The sequence below is a fragment of the Alosa sapidissima genome, chromosome 24 (assembly GCF_018492685.1).
Source record: "Alosa sapidissima isolate fAloSap1 chromosome 24, fAloSap1.pri, whole genome shotgun sequence".
NCBI classification, from domain to species: domain Eukaryota; kingdom Metazoa; phylum Chordata; class Actinopteri; order Clupeiformes; family Clupeidae; genus Alosa; species Alosa sapidissima.
In genome coordinates this window covers 10,311,802-10,337,739 of record NC_055980.1, presented here as the reverse complement: position 1 = coordinate 10,337,739, position 25,938 = coordinate 10,311,802, and the positions used below count along the sequence as shown (strand labels likewise).

General features: G+C 47.8%; 1 protein-coding gene across 2 annotated transcripts in view; it reads left to right on the top strand.

The window, feature by feature from the left end:
• nrg3b (neuregulin 3b) overlaps positions 1-25,363 on the top strand; it is a 166,831-nt gene extending 141,468 nt beyond the window's left edge. For both annotated transcript variants that reach the window (XM_042083717.1, XM_042083716.1), the window contains exons 3-9: positions 2,175-2,248; positions 11,407-11,433; positions 15,698-15,800; positions 16,905-17,040; positions 19,978-20,090; positions 20,775-20,957; positions 24,136-25,363. In XM_042083717.1, coding sequence (XP_041939651.1) covers positions 2,175-2,248; positions 11,407-11,433; positions 15,698-15,800; positions 16,905-17,040; positions 19,978-20,090; positions 20,775-20,957; positions 24,136-24,991 — 1,492 coding nt within the window. In that variant the 3' untranslated portion in view covers positions 24,992-25,363. The remainder of the gene's footprint in view (positions 1-2,174; positions 2,249-11,406; positions 11,434-15,697; positions 15,801-16,904; positions 17,041-19,977; positions 20,091-20,774; positions 20,958-24,135) is intronic.
• Positions 25,364-25,938: the final 575 nt, after the last annotated feature.

Below are 25,938 nucleotides of genomic sequence, written 5' to 3'. Positions count from 1 at the left end.
ATGGATTGGGATAGAAAAGAGGGGAGACAGAGAGACAGAGGGAGGGAGAGAGAGAGAAAGGGATGAGTGGGGAAGAGGAGACAGAGGATTAGAAGCTACTAGAACAGCTCAGCGTCACCAACTGTGCTTTCACAATCCAGGCCCTGCTTTCCTGAAGGACAGCTTGCACTGCAGTCCTGCCTTTTCTTCTGTCTCTCTTTCTCTCTCTCTTTCTCTCTCTCTCTCTCTCTCTCCCTCTCTGTGTGTTTGGGTGTATTCGTACTTGAACGCTTCACTCATCATTTTTTCTTTACCTCTGTCCTTTTTACTCCAGGTCTCCTTCCTTTTTCTCTTCTCTATCTCTTTCTTTTCCTTTGTTCACCTCCTTTTCTCTCTCCCTCCTCCCTCTTTCCCTCATCCCTCTCTTTCTTCTCTCTCTCAGTCTATTAAATTCAATTTTCAATGCAATTCAATACACTTTATTGGCATGACCATTTCAAGATAAATAGAGTTAGCACAGAACATTGATACATAGAAAGACATCAATACTTTAAAAATGCAGTCTTCTGCAGTATGTGTATTTCTCACTCAACTCACTCAGTCCCTCTTCCGCCATCTCTCTCTCTCTTTTTCAACCGCTTCTCTTTCTCTCTTTTTCAACCTCTTCTCTTTCTCTCTTTTTCAACCTCTTCTCTTTCTCTCTCTCCATCCATCCATTCTTTTCTCCGAGTTCTCATTGGTGTCCACTGAGTTGAGTACCAGTCTTCTGTATTTCTCAGGCTTGTTTATCCCACTCGGTCTCCTCACCTACTGTACCTTTCCCTCTCATCTCTCCCTCCCTGTCCATCCCTCCATCTCTCTCTCCATCCATCCCTCCATCCCCCTCTCCATGAGTTCCTAGTGGCATCCTCCCAGTTGAGTCCCAGTCTTCAGTATTTCTGTGTCTCGTTCATCTCTTTTTCATCTCACTTTTCCTTTCCTTCTCATCTCTCACTACCTCTCCATCCCTCCATCTCTCTCTCTCTCTCTCTCTCTCTCTCTCTCTCTCTCTCTCTCTCTCTCTCTCTCTCTCTCTCCATCCCTCTCTCCCTGCATTCCCAGTGGCATCCTCCCAGTTGAGTGCCATCTCGGCGTGGCTCATATATCTGGGTGTGGAGACAGTGGCGGGGCGGAGCGGCTCTCAGGCCCATTGCTCCTGCGGGAGGTGACATTAGTGTCAGGGCCGTCTTATCTGAGGCAGAGCAGGCGCCGCCGAGCTCCGGCCAACACCGCCTCTCTGTCCTTCTCCCGCTCCACGCTCTCTCCTCCCTCGCTCTCTCTCTCTCTCTCCTCTCTCTCTCTCTCTGTCTTTCAGTCTCCGTCACATTTGCGCTTTCTCTCTCTCTCTCACTTGGTGCTTCTCCTCCCATTTTCTCTCTCTCTCAATCTTGCTCTTTCTCTTCCCATCACCCTCTCTCTCTCTCTCTCTCTCTCTCTTCCTTTTATCTAGCCTGCTCTCTTTTATCTTCTCTGCTGCCCTCTCTGCCCTTTCTTTTCCTCTCTTTCTCTATCCCTCCCTATTTATTTCCTTTCATTCTCTTCTGACACACTGTTCTCTTCTCTCTTCTTCTCTCTCTCTCCCTCCCTCCATTTCTCTCTATCTCCCTTCCTTCCCTCTCTCCATCCATTCCCCGCCCCCCTCTTTACCTCCTCTTCTTTTCCTCCTTTCTTCCCTGTCAGCAGTGTTCGATATGCAGGTCTTGTGTGTATGGCTGTGTATGCAAGTGTGTGCATGTGTGTATGTGTGTGTGTGTGTGTGTCTACAGGGTGACTTGCCCAGTGCTTGGATGAAGATATATTGCCCCCGTGGACATAATATGATAATACCTGATTAATGAGACTCTACACTATCTCTCCCATGATGGAGTCACACACACACACACACACACACACACACACACACACACAAACACACACACACACACAAATACACCCACACACATAATATGATAATGTTTGATTAATGCACTGCTATGAGGGATATGAGCACACACACAAACAAAAATATATAAACAGACACACACGCACACATACACGCACACACACACGTGCACACACACACACACACACACACACACATCTCCAAACTAGTAAGATAAAACTTGTGCATCTTTTTAATCTTCATCTCTGTCTGTGTGTGTGTCTCTGCCTTGCAGGTGTAAGGAGGGCTATCACGGGCTTCGCTGTGACCAGTTTGTCCCCAAGACGGACGCCATCTTATCTGATCCAAGTAAGTGTCCAGTCAACACACACACACACACACACACACACACACACACTACTGCATATTTGAGTGTGATGTGTTTGCCTTACCCAGAGGGTGAGGGGGTGGGTGAAGGGGTGGGGGTGTATATGTGCCCTCATCTGGCCCTGGCCAAGATAAATATTTAAGTTTAGTAAGCTGGATGCCCTGGCAGTTGCCCCTGGTGTTCGACACACTCTCTCTCACATACACACACACACACATACACACACACACACACACACACACACACCCATACACACCCATGGCAGTGAGACACACACCACCCCAGATGGCAGGCCTCTGCAGCAGCAGCCAGCCGCAGCAGGCATGCAACTCTCCGCCGCCTGGCCCAACTTCTGGAGTTCTGCCTTGCCGTCTCTTAATCCTCTGTTTGCAGCTCGGCTTTATCAGCAGGTACAAACCCACCCACCCACTCAGCCAGCCAGCCACCCACCCGTCCAACACGCTAAATCCACAGGACCCATCTCCTGGATTCTCCCGCGGAGAATTGCTCACTCAATTCCCACTCTAATTTCCGCCAGATCAGATATACTAAAGTAGCTAATTATCTTTCCCCAAGTAAACGTAAAAAGAAAAGAGGAGAAATCCTATTAACTTACAATTCCAAAGATTCTCGAAGAAAATGCACACTCACACACATACACACACGCAGACACACACACGTACACAAACACCTCCTGATTTTAATTATCGTGCGTTTGTGTACACGTTGTCTCTATAGGCATGGAGAAGATTTGCCTGATTGCAATCGCTTCTGCTAAACTACCACAGCAAACTTGCACGGCTTGCTCAACAACAGCAAAAATTAAACCGTCAAGGAACAGGGTAAAATTGTAAAATCAATTAAGCCACTGTTGGTTGCTGCGGCCGAAAATTGCGTGCGTGAGTAGAGAGTAATCGTCTCGCTAATTTCAAGTTGATAATAAAATCCTTCGAATCGATGTCTTTAGATAGATAGATAGATAGATAGATAGATAGATAGATAGATAGATACTTTATTGATCCCCATGGGGAAATTCAAGGGTCTCAGTAGCATACAGACATCACACACAACATGCACTTACAGCAGAAATGGTAAACATAAGTATAAGTATAAACATATAACTAAACTCCACTGTACAATAAAGACAGTAGAAGATAAGAAAGATAAGAAAACTAACAAAACTAAATACTAAATACACTATATAAATTAAATTAAGAAAGTCCAATGTGCTTGAGGGTGATCAAGCATAAGACACTTGTAGTGACAGGGCCGGGACTGGTAAGGTGCTAAAGGGAGTGAGTGTCATGGTGAAGGTGCAAAAAGTAGTCCAACCATAGTCCTTTAGTTATGTGTGCATGGCAAGGTGCTCAAGAGAGTGAGTGTCATGGTGAAGGTGCAAAAAGTAGTCCAACAGTGCAACAGTGCAAGAGTAAGGTCATAATAATGTAAAGCATAATAAAGTAAAGCATAAATAATATGGACAAATAGGAGAGTAAAGTATAATGTAGACAAGGTAAAATAAAAAACTATTTCAGTGCAAGAACAGGTTGAGGTAATAGGGTTATAGCCATTCATTCATTCAGTATTGTAGCAGAAGCCTGAACGCAGCCATTGATCATGTGTGCTAATATAGCAGTGTAGCAGTAGTGAAAACATTAGGCTGTGTACATTAGTAAAACAGTAGTAAAACAGTAGTAAAACAGTAGTAAAGCAATAGTGGGCAGTCAGTACTCAAACATGGAGATGGTAGAGAGGCAGACAGACTAAGCAGAGAAGTCTATCTCTCCACTTCCCTTTAGTGAGGCATTGAACAGTTCAATGGCCCTAGTAGTCCAGTGGACAGAAAGGTGAACCCGAAAATTTCTGCATGCTGGGAACCCATACTATATATTTCCATCATAAAACTTTGGTGTACTCAACATTTCCGGGTCCACAATGGGGCTCTATGGGCTGTCCATCGGACTATAGGAACAAATGACTTCCTCAGCCTTTCAGTTGTGCATGGCAGTGAGCGAAGTCTCCAGCTGATCCAGCTCTTTTGCTTTTTGATAGTGCTGTAGAGTGGATGACATTCATTGTCCAAGATGTTGATCAGTTTGTTTAGGGTCCTTTTGTCAGATATTGAAGTGATGCAGTCCAGTTCAGCTCCCACTACAGAGCCAGCCTTTAATCAAAGACTCGTTTTTTTTCCCGCGCCGCTTGGTTTTGGATTGAGGTTGGGGCTGATTTGCGGAGGACCGCTCATTCATGGTTGACTGATTAGGGCGGATGCTTGCGTGTCACACACTCCGGCGACTCACCCTCAGAGGGAGAGTTAGTACTGTAGAAAGTTCCGGAAAAGGGCCCGTGGTGGCCCCGGCTCACCCAGTCAAGTCAGTGGATTTTGCCTCTTTCAAGTGCCTGTGAAAAGAGGAAGGATTACGGCTTCACTCGCGGCTCTATTGTTGCCCGTTGAACAGCCGCTCCCCTCCACCCCACACACACACACACACACACACACACACACACACACACACACACTCAAGATTGAGAGCAACACATCTCTCCAAACAAAATATCCCTCTCCATGAGGGAAGGGAATAAATGAAGAAAGGGAAAGAGAGGGAGAAAAGAAAAGAAAAATGAATGAGAGACAGAGAAGACACACGCACCCGCACCCACAAACTGAGATCGAGAGTATCCATTTGAAAGGTTCTCCAGGCCACCGATCCGCCCCATCGGAAGCACTGTGGGAGGAAGCCCTCAGAGGAAATAAATACAGACAGGAGGAGAGCCAGAGAGGAGATGAGGGAAATGAAATGACAAGAAATGGGATAAAATATCGACATGAGGGGAGAGTGTTTTGGCTGTGAAGAGACCTCCATGCTTGATGGGGACTCTTGGTGGAGAGCAATCTGTGTCGTCTGTGTGTGTTGTCTGTGTGTGTGTGTGTGTGTGTGTGTGTGTGTGTGTTGTGTGTGTGTGTGTGTGTGTGTTGTCTGTGTGTGTGTGTGTGTGTGTGTGTGTGTGAGTTGGGGTTGTTTGTTATCCATCATTTCTCCTCTCTCAGAGCCTTTTTCTCGGAGTGATAAAGAGGAGATGAGTAGCCTCCACCACTGTCATCCCCACCAAGCTCCCATTCCCCCACTTCCTGCTCCACCACCACCATCACCATCACCACCACCCTCGTGGCCCCATGAGCCCTGCACTCCTCCCTGGGCTGCCTAATGGAAGTCCTCCTCGAGCTCCATCACTGAGGCCCTTGTCGACCGTCGGTCCTCCTCCTCCTCCTCCTCCTCCTCCCCATCCGGCAATATCGGATTGTTCCCGACGAGGGAAAGCCATTGTTTGGACCCCCGCTGCCATCCATCACACTGCCTCCCATTCCCCCTCTCTCCCCTTTCTCTCTCTCTCTCTCTCCCTTTCTCTCTTTTCTGTCCTTTCTTTCCCTTTTGTCTTTCTATCATTTCCCCTCTCTCCCCGTTACTCCTTTGGGTGGACGTGTCATTTCCGTTATGGCTCCTCCTACGCGCCTGCTCGGTTATTAGCTTCCGACGCCCGCGCACGCACACGCCGCTGCAATGAGGCTAATCCAAAGAAATTGCGTCGGCAAAAAAAATAGAGTGAAAATAGGTTTAATACTTCCCTACTCCCTCCTACCCCAACACATACACACACACACACACACACACACACACACTCATAGACACTCTCTGTCTATCTGTCTCACACACACACACACACACACACACACACACACACACACACACGCCGTATATACACACAAGATGTTCCTCTGATCCCACGTTTGCATTCTTGTCCGTAACTTTGCACCAAAGTAATGACTATTTTAATGACTTGTGAAAGAAAGAGAAGAAGATAGTTCTGAACTGTGATTATTTGCCTGCCACATTCCATTGTTTCCATAGCACCAACAACACAAAGGGGATGCTCACACAGCACGCTGAGGTCTGCGACTCCTCCAGCGTACTGAGGCAGCTTCGCAGGCTCGGACACAATCAGGCTTCTAATGGATCTTAATTTAGGCCCATTAAGGCCTTATTTGTTCATTCTCTCTCTCCCTCCCTCTCTACCAGGTGTGGCAGGGGTCCTTTGCTGTGCCTGCCACCCACTGTAACTTTATTCTCTCCGTCTGCTGCAAATGAGCAACAAATCATAGACATACACACACACACACACACACACACACACACACACACATACACAGAGAGAGAGAGAGAGAGAGAGAGAGAGAGAGAGAGAGAGAGACACACACACAAATGCACAAACCCCCTGGTGAGCCACTGGCTTTATCTGCCACGCAAGCTTTTTTGTCTTGTGAGCCTCAGCTTCCTGCCTTGGGAAGCATCTATCTCGGGGTGCACACACACACACAAACATACACACACACACACACACACACACACACACACACACACACACACACACACACACACACACACACACACACACACAAACATACACACACACACACACACACGCACACACAGATCCGCACACACAGGCACATGCACGCAGAGTGTGCACGCGATCGCAAATCATCCATCGCTTATCTCCCTTTGTCTCTTTGCATCGACCCGCCACTGAGCCAGCGGGCCCTGCGAAAAACCGCCCCTAAACGCCCCAGTGGTGCGCGCCATGCCTGCCACACGCACTTGACTGCACCGCAGGGAGAGACAACTGGGGGGAGAGAGAGAGAGAGAGAGAGAAAGAGAAAGAGAGATCGAGACAAAGAGAGAGATGGAGAGAGAAAAACAATGAAAGAGGCAAAATGGGTTGTGTTGGAGCAACAAGGGATTGCTGGGAGGAGTGCGGCACGAGTCAAAAGATGAGTCAAAGGATGAGTCAAAAGACGAGTCAAAAGATGAGTCAAAAGACGAGGATGTGGTGTTACCTGTTTTAGTGAGTATTGTTGGGTGTGGCATTGTTGTTGTTGTTGTTGATGTTTTGTTGTTTTCTGAGGTGGGCCATCCATCTCTCGTTTGGCAGAGCAGAGGGAGCCTGGTAAAGGGGAAAAGAGTGGAAGGATGTGGTGGGTGGGTGGATGGGATCGTTGTCTGACCTTCCAAACTCTTTGGAAAACTAGCCGGCGATTAACCAGACCTCCTGCCTGTGCGCCGGCACAGCTTGGCGCGGCACAGCGCGGCGCAGTCTCTCCACCGGCCCCCAGCTGTGGAGGCGTTGAGTCAGTGCAGGCGAACGAGAGAAAGAGAGAGAGAGAGAGAGCGAGAGAGAGAGACGTGGTAGCCTGAGACAGTCAGACAGTAGGGAAATCAGAGAGGGAACAGAAATAAGAGGGAAAAAGCTGCGAGAAGGATTTGTGCAAAGAAGCAAAAGAAGGCAAGGACACGAGAGAGAGAGAGAGAGAGAGAGAGAGAGAGAGAGAGAGAAAGAGAGAGAGAGTCAGTAAGAACTGCATAGAATGGAAAGCAGAGAGAGAAGTAGAGAGACAGACAGGCTATCATTTCGGTATTTATATGGGGAGGTATTAGACTGTATAAGGCACACTCTGTTGAGCTTTCGTCTGGCGTGCCAAGTCAAGTTTGGATTAAGTGCCGTTTGATTCACTGTGGCTATTGTTCCCCACACCGCAGATTAACTTTCGTGCTTTTGGCCACAGTGTGACCGACATTTTACCGCACGCGCTGGGCAGTCGAACAAACACCTCTTTACTCTTTTAGTCCTGAGCTTCACCACAATCACCACCACTATCACTGTCTACACTTCTGGGGAACATGACGGATGACGTCGGACATCATCTCCCAAGAGTCTGCTGAGATGCCATAGCGACAGCAGATGCATGCACGCACACATGTGTATGTGTATGTGTGTGTGTGTGGGTTGTGTGTGTGTGTGTGTGTGCATCCGTGCGTGCTTTATGACGGCTGTACATCAGCCCGTCGCGGCGGGTGCCAGCACCGCGGGTGTGTCTCCACCGCGCTTAATGGCATCAGCCGGTGCCACGCGTGACAGCCCCGCCGATTATAAGTGGATGAATGTGGCTGTTATGGCGGGCAATCGCAACAAGCAGCAGCTTGAGCCGCTCACTCCACTCACCCCGTTCGCTCGCGCCCCCCTCCTGATCCGCTGGGCATCAATAAGAGATGGCTCGCGCTTCGTCGCCCCGTACCTTTTGTCTTCCACCAGGGCTAGGTCTGAAGAAGCCCAAGTAACGGCTAGAGCAGAAGAGAAAGAAAGAAACAAACGAAAGCAGGAGGGAGAACGAGACCCGAGTGACACCCCACAGGGGCTGAATATTATGAGAGGAAGCTTATTGTCACAGATTTGTGGCTGTAGATCACCTCTCGCTCGCTTGGTTGCCACGGCTACAGTCCCTGCCGTTTTCTGGCTTTATTTATTTATCCTTAGTCGCTGCGATTCCGCGGCCGTGGCGGCGGGTGAAGTTGATGACACTGCGCGAAAGCGATTCAGCGCAGGGATGGATTACTGCACGGGCCTACCGGGCCCAGGCCCAGGGGCCCAAGGGGTCAGGGGGCCCTGAAGCCCAAGCATTTACATGGAATCATTGCCTCAATATCAACAAATCAGGATGTAGGCTATGAATCTGATTGATTTTAGTATTGGCCATCCCCAAAATGCACCAGAATACAGGAAATCACATCAAACAAATTAAAAAATGTCTGGGGGAGGACCCCCAAACCCCCCCTCCCACATATACAACAATAAGTGGGGGGCCCTTAATACATCTGGGCCCGAAAGTTCATAATCTGCCCATGATTCAGCGGGAGCAGCAGCCTGACAAGAGCCGTTCGCCACCTCCAAAACGGCCCCGCTGGGGCGGACGTTTTCGCCTTGCCTTCCTCTGTTTGATTCCGTTTTTATTTATTTATTTGTCCGTGTCATTTGCTTTTAACGAGAATTTTCAACTCTCCTACTATCTCACTTCGCAACCTCCCTGCCTCTCTTGCTGTTATTGTCAAGGGCCTCTGGACATTCTTACAGGAACAGTACTAATGTACACTGAATCGAATGGGGTTTTGCCAGTAAAGTTTACTGGGAACAAACTATGTCCTCCATCTTAAAGTTGTGTGCAGAGCCCTAACTATCTGGAATGGTTCTGGTATCTGGAACTCACACACACACACACACACACACACACACACACACACACACACACACACACACACACACACAAGCCCCAGGGTCCAGTGTGGCTAGCCGCTGTTCAGTAGTCAGCTCACTAATCATGTTTTAACTCCCGCATAAATATATGCATGCCGCTGTGGCATGGAGAATTCAGGCTTGCCATCGTCACCATTCATCACCCAACAGATGGCGGTGCTGTCAGCTTGTTTGATTCCCCTCCCTTCTTTCTCATCTCGTCCTCTCCCTCACTCTCTCTCTTTCTTGCTCCCTCTCTCTCTCCCTTTTACACTGTTTCTGAGTCCCTGCCTCAGTGTCCTCCTCTCTTTCTTTCTACCCCCCCCCTCTCTCTCTATCTCATTCTCATCTCGTTCCATCTCACTCTGTCCTTCTCTACCTCTAGTCATTCTCTTTCTCGGTCTCTCTTCCTCACCTCTCTCTCTCTCTCTATTTGTTTTTCTCTCTTCTCTCTTTCTTTCTCTCTCTCTCTCTCTCTCTTTCTCTCTCTCTCTCTCTCTCTCTCTCTCTCTCTCTCTCTCTCTCTTTCTCTCTCTTGTTTACTTGCTCCTCTCCTCCTCTCCATCTCCTTCCCTCTTAGTGCTCTTGAGCTTGTCCACCCTGAACAAAAAAAAACTCTCTTGGGCTTGCTCCAAAAGAAAGAGAGGGGGAAGAGAGGGAGTGTGACAAAAAAGAGAAGAAAAATGTGCAGTCTATTTAAAAACCCATGGACCACCACTGTCAGAAAGGCAATTAAGTGTGAGGGTTTCATTTTAATTTAAATGAGATTATATTACACTGGCGTGGCGCTCGGAAAATGGAAGGGGACTGTTTGGATGAAAAGAACACGAGTGCTCCCCTCTTTATCAGCGTCCCCAGCTCCATCCATCCCTCCATCCCTCCCTCTCTCTCTCTCTCTGAGTCTATCTCCCTCCTCCTTATACTTCTCTTGTTCCCACTCTGTCCCTCTTCGCCATTTTTTTTCACCAGAAAAAGAAAAATGGCCTGCACTAGTTTTTTTCGGGGAGCGAGACAGAGCAGGGACGACTGAGAGAGAGAGAGAGAGAGAGAGAGAGAGAGAGAGAAGGAGAGGGGGATAGAGAGAGATCGGCCATGCATGCCAAGAGAACGAGTGCAATCCGCCCAGACGGCCGGCAGAGACCATTAGAGGCGTCTCTCTGTGGATGTGAGGGAGGTGCACTGACACGAACACGAGTTGAGACGAGACGGGATGAGATGAGATGCGGGGGGAGACGGAGGAGTCGGGAGCCTGTCGCTGGCAGTCACGCTCACAGCCCCACCCAGCCAGCCCACAGTCCCCCTGCTGAGCACACAACGAGACAGCACCAGCCTCCCACCCACTAGTCAACTAGTGGCCGACAAGACTTCTGTGTGTGTGTGTGTGTGTGTGTGTGTGTGTGTGTGTGTGTGTGTGTGTGTGTGTGTGTGTGTGTGTGTTGTGTGTGTGTGTGTATTGGTGGATGACATCCATGGTGATTAGTGCATTTCTGCTTGTGGATGTGCTGTGTAGACCTGTAGGCTACTTGCCCAGACTCAAACCCGCAACTTGCTGCACCATCAGATTGGGAGGCTAGCACGCTAGCATGCTAGTAAGGGAGCTAAAGCCCTTGGGTGCTAGCATCTTTTACTAGCATGTCTCTTATGGCATCGGGAGAGAAGTTTATTTAATGCACATATTGCGCCGCTATCGCACCAGCTGGCTATGGTTACCCTTGACCCTATAGCTTTTGATCTAGTGTTTGGTTTTGTTTGCAGTAAACAAGATGTCTGGTGCCTGCCATTACATGTTCCGTGTCAACCATGTGTATTTAGAGAAAGGGTGAAATGAAGTGTCGATGTTGTCTTGGGAGTTCAAGGGCATTGTGTTGTGTGTGTAACGTTTGTTTGTTTGTTTCAGGCCAAAAAGGAAGAGAGGAATGCAGAAACAGATGTGTTGGCTTGATGGAATAAATCATTTCTCTTGTCTCTTCTTTCTTTCCTGTTTCTTTCTCTGCCTCCTTGCATGGCGCTCGAGCAGCAGATGAGTTGGGCATAGAGTTCATGGGTAAGCAAACATCTTGAATTGCCTACAAATATACATAGTCTCACACAAACACACATACACATGCAGAAACACACACACACACACACACACGCATACAAACAAATACACACACAAACACACTCTCACACACTCCCACATTCTCTGTCTGTTTTCCACCTTTGGAAAATTAATGTTCGCTAGTCTCCATGGAAACAGAGGTAGTGAATGAGATTGTGTATTCTGTTGGTGGAGTAAGGAACTAAGCACATCTGCATGGGTGATATGCAGGTTATATGAGTGCCTCGGTGACCAGGGGATAGAGACTTACCTCTGCCAGAAACAGTGTGTGTCTGTGTGTGTGTGTGGGTGTAGATGTGGGTATGGTGTGTGTGTGTGTGGTTTAGAAATGCCATCCTGTTCCATAAACGTGTTTGGGTTTGTTTGGGATTTTACGCTTCCTCTCTGTCTTTGTGTTTAAGTCTTTGTTTTACGTTTTAGTATACATTTATGCATTTCCCCCATCTGTGCCTTGCATTTGGTCCCTGTTCTATGTGTGTTGTCAGCTATCCTGTTTTGACTATGCATAGGTACATCTTGCCTGAGGGTATATGGGTGCATTGCATGTTAAGACAGTGTGTATACTCCCTCCTGCATATATGGCTCATGCCAGCTCACGTATTTAGAATTTACATTTGTATGTGTATACACAATGGGTATATTATGTGTGTGTGTGTGTGTGTGTGTGTGTGTGTGTGCGTGTGTGTGTGAGAGTGAGAGTGAGTGAGTGAGTGAGTGAGTGAGTGAGTGAGTGTGTATGTGTAAGTGTGTATCTGTGTGTGTGTGTGTGTGTGTGTGTGTGTGTGTGTGTGTGTGTGTGTGTGTGTGTGTGTGTAAGAGAGAGAGAGAGAGAGCATGCATTTGTATGTGTGTGAATGTGAGTGTGTATGTATGTACTGTGCTCTCATGTAGTGTGTATGTGTGTGTGTGTGTGTGTGTGTGTGTGTGTGTGTGTGTGTGACTCACTGAAGTGGGAGGGCTCTGAAGTGTTTGGGAGTGGGATAGAGAGAGGGGGGAAAGAGAGAGAGAGAGAGAGACCTGAGCATTAATTACTGCTGAGCCCCTGGGTACACTGTGTGCTGAGGCTGCAGATTGTGTGAGTGTGTGTGTGTGTGTGTGTGTGTGTGTGTGTTAGCGTGTAGGCTAAGGATCTGGGGACACAGAATATCACACAGCCCACGGAGGCCTCCTCTCCCGGGCCCTCCTCACTTCCTCTTACTCCTTTCCACCCCAAACATGCCCCACTGCCCACAGTCTTAAAGAGAGAGAGAGAGAGAGAGAGAGAAAAGAGAGAGAATGAAAGAAAAAGAGAGAATGAAAGAAAAAGAGAGAGAGAGCAAAAAAAATCAGTGTCAACAGAAACCGCTGTGCTGCGCTCCACCGCTAACCCAAATAAACTGTGACATGGGAAATGATTTTCTTTACAACCCCTTTACCCTTTCTCTCCATCTCTCTCTCTCTCTTTCTTCATCTGTTTTCTCTCCATCTCTCTCTCTCTTCGTCTGCTTTTCTCTCTCCCCAATTTTTTATCCTCTCCCTTCTGTGTGTGTGTGTTTTTCCCCTCTTTCCCTCCCTGGGTAAGGTGGCCTGACTCCTGGACCCTGCCACTCTCTCTCTCTCTCTCTCTCTCTCTCTCTCTCTCTCTTTCTGTTTCTGGCGACTGACAAGTGGAGGCTTCCGGAAAAGACAGTCCTGTGAAGGTTTCTATTAGCTTTGCCTTCGCACAGTTGTTTCGGTTTCCTCCACTTCAAAAAGACAAGACATGAGGGACAGAGAGAGAGAGAGAGAGAGAGAGAGAGAGAGAGAGAGGGGCAGAGTGAAAGAGAGATGAATATGAGAGAGGAAATTGACAAAACCAAACAGGAATGTATTTCTTTTCAAGTCAGTGATTTTAATCTGGAAAATAAAAAATTCCAGTCCCAGCCAGTACCAGTGTGTGTGTGTGTGTGTGTGTGTGTGTGTGTGTGTGTGTGTGTGTGTGTGTGTGTGTCTAAGAAAGGAAAGACAGTTAAGACAGACAGACAGACAGACAGAGACAGACAGCTTACATACTTCTGTGTGTACAGTATGCGTACGTGCATACTTGTGTGTGTGTGTGTGTGTGTGTGTGTGTGTGTGTGTCTGTGTGTGTATTTCCCTGCTTGCGTTTGTCCCTGGCAAGCTCACAGGAGGGTGAACTCGGGCACATCTCTGCACATGCAGAACCAGTTTGTGTTCAGCTGCTGGAGGAAGGGGCCAATCATATTCCAGCCCACCCTGAGTGTTCCTCCATGGGCATCTCCAACACCCAGGCCATCTGTGGTTGGATCGTGTGGACGCTCTCTCTCCATCTCTCTCTCTCTCTCCATCTCTCTCTCTCTCTCCATCGCTCTCTCTCTCTCTCCATCAATCCGTCTCTCTCCCTATCATCGCTTTCTCTCTCTCCATCCCCCTCCACCTCTCTCTCCCTCTCTCTCTCCATGGCTCTCTCTCTCTCCCTGGTGCACTGAAAGGTTGAGTGGGCTGCTGGGCCCGTAAGTGCTTGAGCTGGACCAGAGAGGCTGGTGTGAATCTGATGACTGAGAGTAGAGGAAGAGACAGAGAGAGAGAGAGAGAGAGAGAGAGAGAATGCAAAAGAGAGAGAGAAATGGAAATGGAGGGGCATGTCAGTGGAGAAGAGAGTGAGGGCATGAAGACAGAATGAGGGAGGAAGATAAATTCCAGCAATCAAAAAAAGACAGAGTGAGAGAGAGAGAGAGAGAGAGAGAGAGAGTGAGATGGGGAGGACAAGAGAGCATCCAATTTGGAGAGAGAGGGAGATGAGGAAGAGGCAGAAAGAAGTGGGAACATGTCATCGGAAAAGAGAGTGATGACATGAGGACAGAGAGAAAGAAGTAAAAAATAAACGAGAGAGAGAGAGATTTTAGGAGAGGAGTAGGCTGTTGAGCACGAGGCCTGCAGAGTGTAGTGCTGGCTGCTGGTGGATGCATCATTAGCACTCCACCATTAACATGTATCTGTGAGAGCCAAAGGCACATGTGTGCACACAAACACACACACACACTACACACACACACACACACTCACACACACACACACACTACACACACACACTCACACACACACGCTACAAACACACACACACAGCATTTTCAGACATAAAAACATATGTTTGAGTGGCCCAGAACATCGTTAACAATCTTGCTATGTGAGTATGTGAGATGAGCTATGTATGGAAAACCCCCTGCAGCTCTCTTATAATACCCATCTGTGAAATGGAGAGGGCTTGCGTTCTCTGAGAATGTGTCGTGCGAAAGTGCAAAGGCAGTAATATAAGAGGGTTTGCAGAAAGTGTATGTGTGTGTGCATGTGTGTGTGTTTTTGTACCTATCATTCGATATGAACCATACTGAGAATTTGTGGGTGTTTGCACGTGTGTCTCAGCACATCATTTTATCGCATCCAAAATGATGTGTGCATTTCTCTTCATGCACGTGTGCGTGTGTGTTTCTGCCTGTGTGTGTGTGTTTGTGTGTCTCTGTGTGTCTTTGTCTGTGTGTGTGTGTGTGTGTGTGTGTGTGTGTGTGTGTGTGTGTGTGTGTGTCTGTGCCTGTGTGTGTGTGTGTGTGTGTGTGTGTGTGTGTGTGTCTGTGCCTGTGTGTGTGTGTGTGTCTGTGCCTGTGTGTCTGTGTGTCTGTGTGTGTGTGTGTGTGTGTGTGTGTGTGCGTCAACTGCCTGTATCTGTCCCTGCGTGTGGGTTTTGAATTAGAGATCTCATTAACTTGGCTCGCCATGGCTCACTACTTACCATCATTGACAAACTCATATCTCAGCCTGGACCACAGACCAGAGGCTGCGGCGGCAGCAGCAGCAGCAACAGACCCGGAGCCCAGAGCCCCAGTGCTAACGCACCGTGTGGAGTTGATGACTTCCACAATATTTCTGTTGTCACATTTTTTTCCCTTTTCTTTTCCCTCCCTCCCTCCCTCCCTTCCTCCCGCGCCGCTTGCATGGAAGATAAACCAAGAAGGATGGAGAATCCTGTTTGGCAAGAGCATGTTATGCTGAGGAAACCCAGTGTGTATTTTTGGAACCCTCGCGCGCACCTCAGACCGTTGTCTCTCTCTCATGATGTGTGTGTGTGTGTGTGTGTTTCTTTCTTTCTTTCTTTCTTTCTTTCTTTCTCTCTCTCTCTCTCTCTCTCTCTCTCTCTCTCTCTCTCTCTCTCTTCTCCCGTGGCGGAGAGCAGAGAGCAATGAGACCTACCAGAGACAGGTCCTGTCAATCTTCAGCATCGCCATGGGGATCAGTTTCCTGGGAGTGGCTTGCATGGCACTCTACTGCCGGAACAAGTGAGTCGTGACCTTGTGTACATGAATGTGTCTGTGTGTTTATAGACAACATGTAGAAGGTGTGTGAGTGTTTGTGTGAGTGTTTGTATGTGTGTGTGTGTGTGTGTGTGTGTGTGTGTGTGTGTGTGTGTGTGTGTGTGTGTGTGTGTGTGTGTGTGTGTGGTTCATTGCTAAAAAACGGAAGCAGGGATGGACCTAAGCAGTTTACAGTCATTGTAAAAAGATCAAATGCTTACATCATTACTGCACCAGAGAGTTCAGATTGCCATGTAATTACTTATTCATGCTTGATATAAATATTCTAAAGGCTTGTTGTTGACCTGCATACTGTGTGTCACAATGTCCTGTTTTTCAGGAGTCTCATTTATTAAGGTATAACAAGCTGTCTTAAGGGTAATTGAACAATGATTGTTGATATTAGATCTTATACGAAGGGATTGTGGGGAAATAGTTATTCTGAGGTAAAATAGCACTAGTCTGGGTAAACAAATGCCTTCAATTCTTTTTTCGATCAACTTGTTTTTCCCCTGGTGTTCCTTGGCTCCCAGAAAGAGCTGAAAGAATGAGAATGGAAATCATGTTATCAGTGTGGGACAAACAAAACCAAGGACTTGAAGGACATATTTTAAAAAAATATATTTTTTTGGTTGTGGAAGTGTCTCACTCTCGCAATCACACAAACACATTAACACCAGTAATCTTTCTCACTCTCTATCTCTCCCCCACTCACACACTCTCTGTCACTTACACAGTCACTTCTCCGCCTCTCTCTCTCATACACACACACTCCTTCATGCAAACAAGTAAACAAATACTCAGATATACGGAGAGAGAGAGAGAGAGAGAGAGAGAGAGAGATCAGTACACATCATCTGTGCACACACAAACACCTACTCAGTTGCATTCTCTCTAACCCTCTCTTTCTCACACATATTTTCTCCTCTCTCTCTCTCCCTGTGCAACAATGTGAATAATTAATTTAGGCCACTAAAGCTAAAGCTACTTAGTCACATCCACAGACCCCCCCCCCCCCTACATGCACACACACACACACACACACACCTCAAAAAAGAAAAACATCTCAATCTGTGCTCTCACCTACAGGAGACTGCGGGAGAAGCACCGCACCCACCTCGCCGAGAGCCGCCACCTGCGGGACTGCTCTGTCAACGCCTCCGGCCTCATGTCCAAATCCAGCCCCAGGCCTCAGAGCGGCCTCCAGAGCGGCCTCCAGCAGCACGTGAGTCTCCCACCGCCGTACAGTTACAAACGACCTGAGACGCTAATATGAATAAATGAAAGGGCTACACAGGCTAAAATCATGTAGCATTCATCTAGCGCTAAAGTGAGCCCGACACACACACACACACACACACACACACACACACACACACACACACACACACACACACACACACATGTAGATTATGTTATGTCTTTCTCCTCTCTTCTGCGTGTGTGGGCAAGAAAAAAGAAATGGTGAAACCCAGCCAGACGTGAAATCCTATACATTTTGTGGGTGAAAGATTCGAGTGAAAATAATAGACACAATTGGTTAACAACGTCCTCAGAGTTCGGCTGCGACATGTGCTAACGGCTGCGCTCTTGAGTACTCCAGCTGAGGCGCACACGCCCTCACGTGTAACGGTGAGCGAGCAAGCGCGCTGCATAAATTTGAATAGCGCTGGCGTGGAACCGCACCCGTATTCGTGCTGAATGGAGAGATGAAGAGTTTAGCGCCATTGTAATTGGTACATCCATCAAGCCATGTAAGCGTAGCCGCTAAGACTGAAGGAACGCGTACCCGCGTGAGTGTGCAGAGAGACGGACACACAGACTGCGTCTGCTAACTGCGGGGAGTGCTATGCCCTCTTTGTTTGGCGAAAAGCACCCATTTTGTTTGTTAACCCGCGAAAGCCGCAAGTGCATCGGAATGACATCTCAGTGCTAATGCACCTCTCTCTCTCCCTCTCTCTCTCTCTCCCTCCCTCTTTTTCTCTCAGTCTCTGGTATGTTTCACTAGGGTAGACTTTTAGACTGGGAGCGAAGTTGAAAAAAAAGAAGTTAAAAGGGGCTGAAAAGAGAAGTGCCGGGTAGGAGGAAAGTTAGCATAAAACCTGACGCAGTGCTGTTACAGTTTTTCAAATCTCATCTGAATAAAGCAGCATGTGTCTCCTCTCCCTCCCTTTCCATCACTCTTTTTTTCTTCCTATCCCTCCCTCCCTCTCTCTCTCTCCCTCTCTCTCTCTCTCTCTCATGCTGCACTGTAGTGGGGAGAAAAAAAATCGTGCAAAATCGTTCCATCGTGCAATTATTAGTGCTAGCAGAGTCGCGCGGGGCCCCTCAGAGCTTTGCTGTCACCCGCGCGAGGGGTAAGAGAGGGTGGCCAGAGATGATCCAATTTTCCTCCCCGACCCCTAGGACATGAGGAGGAGCGTGCAAGAGGGACACACACTTTATCAGCTCGCCTTCAGGCCCTCCCCATCTTCCCCCCTCACACACACACACACACACACACACACACTCATAAAGCCATACACACACACATACACTCATATAGCCATACACACACACACACACACACACTCATATAGCCATACACACACACACACACACACACACACACACACACACACACACACACACACACACACTCTCATATAGCCATACACACACACACACACACACTCATATAGCCATACACACACACACACACACACACACACACACACATATATAGCCATACACACACACACACACACACTCATATAGCCATACACACACACACACACTCATATAGCCATACACACACACACACACACACACACACACTCATATAGCCATACACACACACACACACATAGCCATACACACACACACACACACACACACACACACACACACTCATATAGCCACACACACACACACACACACACACACACACACACACACACACACTCATAGCCATACACACACACACACACACACTCATATAGCCATACACACACACACACACACACACACACACTCATATAGCCATACACACACACACACACACACACTCACACACACTCATATAGCCATACACACACACACACACTCATATAGCCATACACACACACACACACTCATATAGCCATACACACACACACACACACACACACACACACACACACACACACACACACACATGCAACAACTCCCACTCCAGCCCTCCACCACAGCCTCCGCCCGAAACTAGTTTTAAGTCCATCTCAATCGTGTTAATGATGTTCCCGCGGACGGAGCCCTAGGTTCCACCGGGTGGAATAACAGCATTATCTGCTGACTCCAGCGTGCACTCAGACGACTTCAGAACAGGCTGGGAGGGGCTGGGTGGGGAAGGGGTGGAGGGAGGGAGGGAGGGAGGGATGGTGGCCTGTGTGGTGATGGTGGGGGGGTGATGGGGGGCCACGCATGTCAAAAAGTGCGCTTTTAAACTCCTGGACTGTAGTGAGATAATGGATTTAATTTTAAGGGGTGGGGTGTGGGGAGGGGTACAGAGGAAAAAGAAAGGAGGAGAGATAGAGGGAGAGAGAGAAAGAGAGACAGAGGAGGAGGAGGAATGAAAGAAATTCTTTAGGAATCCATTAATGTAATCTTGTCTGGGATTAATTCCTGACACCCGCAGAAGTGCTGGCGCGGCCGCCAGGGAGAGTAATCAGAAAGCGCCTCTCTTAATCTGCACAGCGGCGGCGGCAGGAGCGGCAAAATGTAAAGTCTAATTAAAGAAACTGCCGCTGCTCTGGGGCCCTATATCATTGAGTGCCTATCTGCACTATGGACTCTATGCCGCATAGTTAATCCACTGACCTGATCTACGATGCCGCACAAGCTATGCTGGGTGAATGCGTGAACGAGTGGAACTGGGTGGGTGGTAGAGTGGGTGCGTATTGGAGTGTGTGTGTGTGGGGGAATTGTGTGTGTGTCTATAGGGACTGGGAATAGAGATGTAGAGAGAGAGAGACAGAGAAAGAGTGAGAAAGATATATATATAGAGAGAGAGAGAGTGAGAGAGATGTAGAGAGAGAGAGAGATGTGGAGATTTTAACTATTAAATCTCTTCCCGTCCAACTATATTATTACTGTATTGATATTCTGGTCCTGGGCTTCTTTAACCTCTTTCCTTTCTCTGCAGTGCTGCAAAGCGTATGGGTCCTCCCCTCCACACGGTGGCAGTCTGGAGCCTTGCTGCTCAGCAGTTTGCCCAGCTAATCAGCTCCGAGTCTCACCCAAAGGGAAACGCTTGAGGTACAATTTTGTGATGTCCTATTGCACCTGAACGGGTTCAGCCATTCCGGTTTATTGTTTTTACCCCAAACTAGTAAACTCAGTCATGTACAAAATTGAATTATTCCGCAATATGGCACCATATGTTGATGTCAAAATATAATCTGCACGTTTATGGAATGTTCCAGAGAATTATGGTGATTGTAATTAGTAATAAGCACGTTAATATGCGTTTTTGCAACGGTGCCAGAAATAGTGTGGGGCCACAGAGACATTCTGGAAGGAAGGAAACAGAATGTTCCGGAAACTCCCGTGATTTACTGCCTCTGTTTCAGGCCCGCTCGCCAATATAAACATGACCTGAATGTGAGATTTGGATTCTTCCGCACGATAAATCATAAATTATGAATCATGAATAATCTCCCCTCTTGTCCCTGGATTTTTTATATGCACATCTCTGATTATACAACGACTCTTTTAGGTCCAGTGCACAGGCAGAAATCGCCCACTGGGGATTAGTCCATCACCATCAACTCCAAATGTTTCCCTAACAGTTTGCCTAGCACTGTCGGCCACACTTAGCCAGAAAGTCACGCTCTGGTTTATACTTTCAAACTACCATCACCATTCTTCAGTACGACTAGTTTGTCTTTGTGACACTGTGTTCTTTTCTTTTTCTCTGCTTTAATCTCTCGTGACTCGCAGGAGCAAATCGCTTTCTGTCAGCCCGTCCCAGAAGCGAAGGAGCTGCAATAACCGCTCGGCATCACACTGGACCCCGCCCATCGGCAGGACTAGGCACAATCTGATTGGCGGCGCGAGAGATTCCGGCCACGCCTACAGACACCTGCAGGAAGTGGAGACCCCAGAGACTGAGTCCTTGAAGAGGTGAGTGTAACTCTGTTACGGCTGCAATCGATGGCTCTAAATTGAAAGGCGTGAGCCATAAGAACGTTCAATTGCTCATAAAGCTCCTTTTTCTTGAGCCACGGAACTGATGCTGAGAGAAAAATATTTTGAATAATAGAGAGGTACTTGAGGTCATCGAGTGGTACTTGCAGACATTTTATGGACGAAAATGTAGATAGTCCATAACAACATGGGCCTGTAGTTTCGGCGAAATGCAGTTATAATTGCTTCACCGCCGAGTCTTTGCTTAGTGGCTCTGGAAAAAGAGGATAATCGGGTAGAACAACTGTTTTCAGAAATGTGGCCATTTTCTCGTATTTTCTCCTGGGTTATGTTCTCACTGGGAAAGAAAAAGCTAACCACTTCGGAGGTCATTAAAGGAGGACACAGCAAAGAGGGGTAAAACGAGAAAAAAAAATGACAGCAGCAACTGCAACAATAACAACAACAACAAAAAAACGTAAAGATACGAGCGTATAAACTGCACTCGGGCATAATTTGATTTCCAGCGGCGGCAGCGTCTCGAAGCTGCCCAAGCGAAATTCCCATTTACTGGTACCGATTAAGCCCAAATCATCAGACAATGGACGTGGCGAGCCAGCCAGCGTGAAGTCCCAGCTGTTTTCCGTCCAACACATTGGAGATGGTGCGATTTCGCTCAACACCAAAAAACTGATAGATAGAGAGAGAGAGAGAAAGAGAGAGAGAGAGAACACTAGGGTAGAGAGGCATCGCTTCAGTACGTTCTCACACTCTGAGATCTCAGTGCTGATGTGCTCATTACCATGCCAACTTGATCTAGCTTCACAGTGACTTGTAAACTAGAATCGCTGCCAAACTCTCTCTATTTGACCCATTTCCATAATTTACATTCTTAAACAGTACTGCACTGGGGCTTAGAAAACTCTTTTAAGGGCCGGGGAGGATGAGGCACTCTCCCTGTGCACACATGCTGATACCAACATAGGCACTTGCAAACACACACACACACACATGCATGCACACACACACACACACACACACACACACACACACACACACACACGTATATGCACACGTGCACACACACACACACACACACACACACACACATACACACACACACATACTGTACATACACACACACACACACACATGCATGCATGCATGCACACATACACACACACACACACACACGTATATGCACGCGTGCACACACACACACACACACACACACACACACACACTGTACATACACACACACACACACACACAGACACACAGATGGATGCGCACCCCAAAACAGTATACTCCAGTGGTTTTCATAGAAAGAAATCTCAGACTTTGGTTCATTAATGAATACATAACACTTTGCCTCACGGGCATGAAAGCCCTCCTTCCTTTGTATGTTTCCCCTTGCTGTCCAAAGGAGAGGTTGAAAGGCGCCTTTAAGATGGGAAACGAGAACTGTTAATTAACCAACGCAGGGGGACTCTGTGAAGCCCACAATTCCAACTCTGACCAGGCCAGAGTGAAAACAAGCCAAGGCTGGACTGACCTATTTCAGCGGCTGCCTTAAAACACCAACACTACCCTCGAACCTCTCCCTTGTTGCCATGGAGACACCCTCTGGTCTCTCTGAAATGAGAAAGCGAGGGATGGAGAGAGAACGTGAGAAAGAGTGAGAGAGAGGGTGAGATGGAGAGAGAGAGAGAGAGAGAGAGAGAGGGAGGGAGGGAGGGAGAGAGATGGGCACGACGACAGCCATTCCCCATGCAGCTTACACTGACAGGCAAATCCCCCGTAGAATTTTGTCAGTTTCATTATAAGCTAGCAGGAAAACATGTATTTACCTGTCAATGATGAAATATGGATTGAGACCGAGTTTGCCACCGGTGCAGTTTATTTTTAGAGATGGTTTCAGATCTGCCGGATTAACCTCCAGCTAGAATACACTTTAAAGCAAGAGGCATTGGGGGGAGATGGGACTCAATTATTTAAGCTGCGTTATTTGCCACCCTTTGAAGTCAGGAAGCCAGAACAATGACGACTTCTCCGCAGCTGCCGTTCAGAGGGCTCTGACTCTGCAGAAAAAGCCTGTCAGTCACATGGAGGTGTGTGTGTGTGTGTGTGTGTGTGTGTGTGTGTGTGTGTGTGTGTGTGTGTGTGTACTGTAAGGTGACAGGCAACTACTGTAAGATGTATGAATGTGTCTTTAAGAATAGGAATACTGTGTGTGTATTGGTGTGTGTTAATGTGTTTGTGTGAAATGTGCCACTAAACATCACTGAAGAGAGTAGTACCTTTACATTGATATGGCACTTGCAGTCTGCATGTATGCATATAGTGTGTGTGTGTGTGTGTGTGTTTGCATCTGTATTGGTAGAAAGTGAGTGTAAAGGCCAGAGAGACAGGCAGTTTATCTCGCCCCTTTGCCGTTGGAGATTAAGCTGACTCTAACTCACAGGAAAGCATCTCCACCTTCCCCCCTGCCTCCCCCATCCCCACCCCCACCCTCACCCCCATCCCCACATCCACCTCACACACAAACTTTGGGATAACCTGCTTAGGCCCTTCGGTAACATTTTTCATGATCCCTCAGCATTATTCCCAGGCGCTGTCCCAGTTCGGAGTTTGTGTGATACCAAGCCCCCCCCCCCCCTTCCTCGGCGACTGTCATTGGGCAAGGTGTGCCGTGTTTGATAAGAAGCCTTTGCAGGCGCGGATCAAAAACCATCCATCAATCGAAAAGGGAGTCGGCGCACGGCAGTCCCTTCCAGACTTTTGGACTTTGGGTTTGGGGAAAATGAGTGAGCTTTGATGGAAGAAAAAGCTTAAATCTCTGATAAGGGGGGCCCCTGTCACGAAAGAGCGAGAGAGAGTTCAGAGTTAAGCGGTAATACCGGCAAATACGCTCAGGTCTATGCAGGGAGATTAAAAATAATTACACACAGATTATGAATTCCCCTTTACCCTGATGAAAAGAAAGAAAACACCTTTTTTTCTGCTACTGCTGGGGTGATGGTGAGATAGCATTGTGGATGGATAGGATTTTCCAAACATTGCCCTCTTTTTTTTGTCTCACCATTAATTAAATAAAAAGTCATAGTGTGAATGCGATGCCAATAATCTTCCCCTCTGCTCTTGTTTCCGTTTTTTTTTTGTCTTTGTCCATTAGGTGCAAATCCCTGAAGGAAGAGGATAAGGAGCCTCGGCAGCCGTCTTTGAATATGCAAACTGGGGATTTACCCGTCCAGGCCAGAGAGGGGTGGAGAGGCTTGGCCAGGGTCCCGTGCACCCGTCTGGACAAGGGGACTGCATCTTCGTCTCCCTCTTTCTCCTCCTCCTCCTCCTCCTCTTCTTCTTCTTCCCCCTCTCTCTCCACCTCTGCATCCAGCTCCCACTCTGTTTCCGTTCCTATAATCCCGTTCGTTCAGGGACACGGCGGCCGTGCACCAGGGCCCGGCGAGCGCCGAGCCGTCCGTTTGGGGACTGACTCGGGGTCAGCTGATTGCTCCGCCACCGTTCTCGGGTCCGTCCCCGAAACTCCGCTGGGATCAGCGGAGGCGGCAGTGAGCCACAGCCAGTACCACCACCACCATAACCACCACCACCACCATCATCTTCTTCATCATCATGCGCTGGTCGTCGGGCCCTCTGGGGGCGCGGGAGTAGGGTCAGGGGTCACGTCCAAACACAAAAGCCTTGTCACCTACACCACAGCCTCGGGATCCGGCACGGGCACGGCCCACGTGAGCACTGTGGTCTCGGCGGTAGCGGCGGCAGTGACCCCAGCGGTGCAAGGGCCAGGGGCTCCCAGCAAGCAGCAGCACCCGGCCAGACCGCAGCCCGCTGGGGCCAGGAGACCCCACAGCCCCGCCCAGCTCCCGGCTCTCCCGCCCCACATGGGGGGCAAGAAGGCAGAGGGCAGTGGCCCCCGCGATTTCTCCGTGTCGTCAACACAGAGAGACCCCTCCGCGTCCGCCAAGCACAGGGACGGGTCAGCCACGGCCACCACGGCCCACACAAGCTGAATGGCTGTTCCCGTGGTGACAGACTCTCGCCCGCCTGTGCCAGAGAGAGAAGAAGGGGACCGTTGGCTTCTTCTGACAAACTGACCTATCGCAGACAGACAGACAGACAGACAGACAGACAAACTGACATGCTCTCGAGGACTGCACAAGGGACAGTAGGGGAGAGCGTGATCGATGACATTTGACATTTCAAAAACACTGAAATATTGAAAAACCACAATGTGAATACAAAAAAAATATATGTAAGAATTATGACTATGGTGGATGGGATGTTGATTTAACGGAAGAAAAAAGATGATTTATATGCCACTATTTAACAAAAAAAAGCTTCTACTTAGAAACCAAATAGTGTGTCATCTCTATGTTGTTTCTCTATTGTACAAAAAATATGAATATATATGTCATAAATATATGTATGTCATATATATGGTATATATGACATACAATGTGACAAAATAAAGAAATAAAATACGATAATAAAGAATCTTTTCATTTCACTCAAGCTGTTATTGTCTGCTTTGTCAGGTGTGGTTTATTATAGTGGGTAGAAAGAACATATGGAACCTTTAGTGTGCCAATAAACCAAAATAATGCATTAGAGGAGGGCAATCAGTTCTAGAATGTGAAGTACAGTGGCGCTTCCCCTGGGACACCTTAAAGGCCATTATTATATATTGGTGTTACTGTTGTCTCCTTGTTTACCAGTAAACAACTTGAGCATTCTGCCACTTCATAATGTTGAGTTTCCCAAGGGACACTTTAAAGGGCATTAATCCATATCAACACTAACTAAAACCCATAACTATATAGCTTTAGTGTGTGTGGCCGTCTCAAAACTATTGTGTCGTGGGTGTTTTCTGATACAGTTGTGTAATGCTAAATAAAGAATGTGTGCTTATTAACATGCAATTCAATCCTGATCAAGGCTTCTGTAGACAACAGTAGCA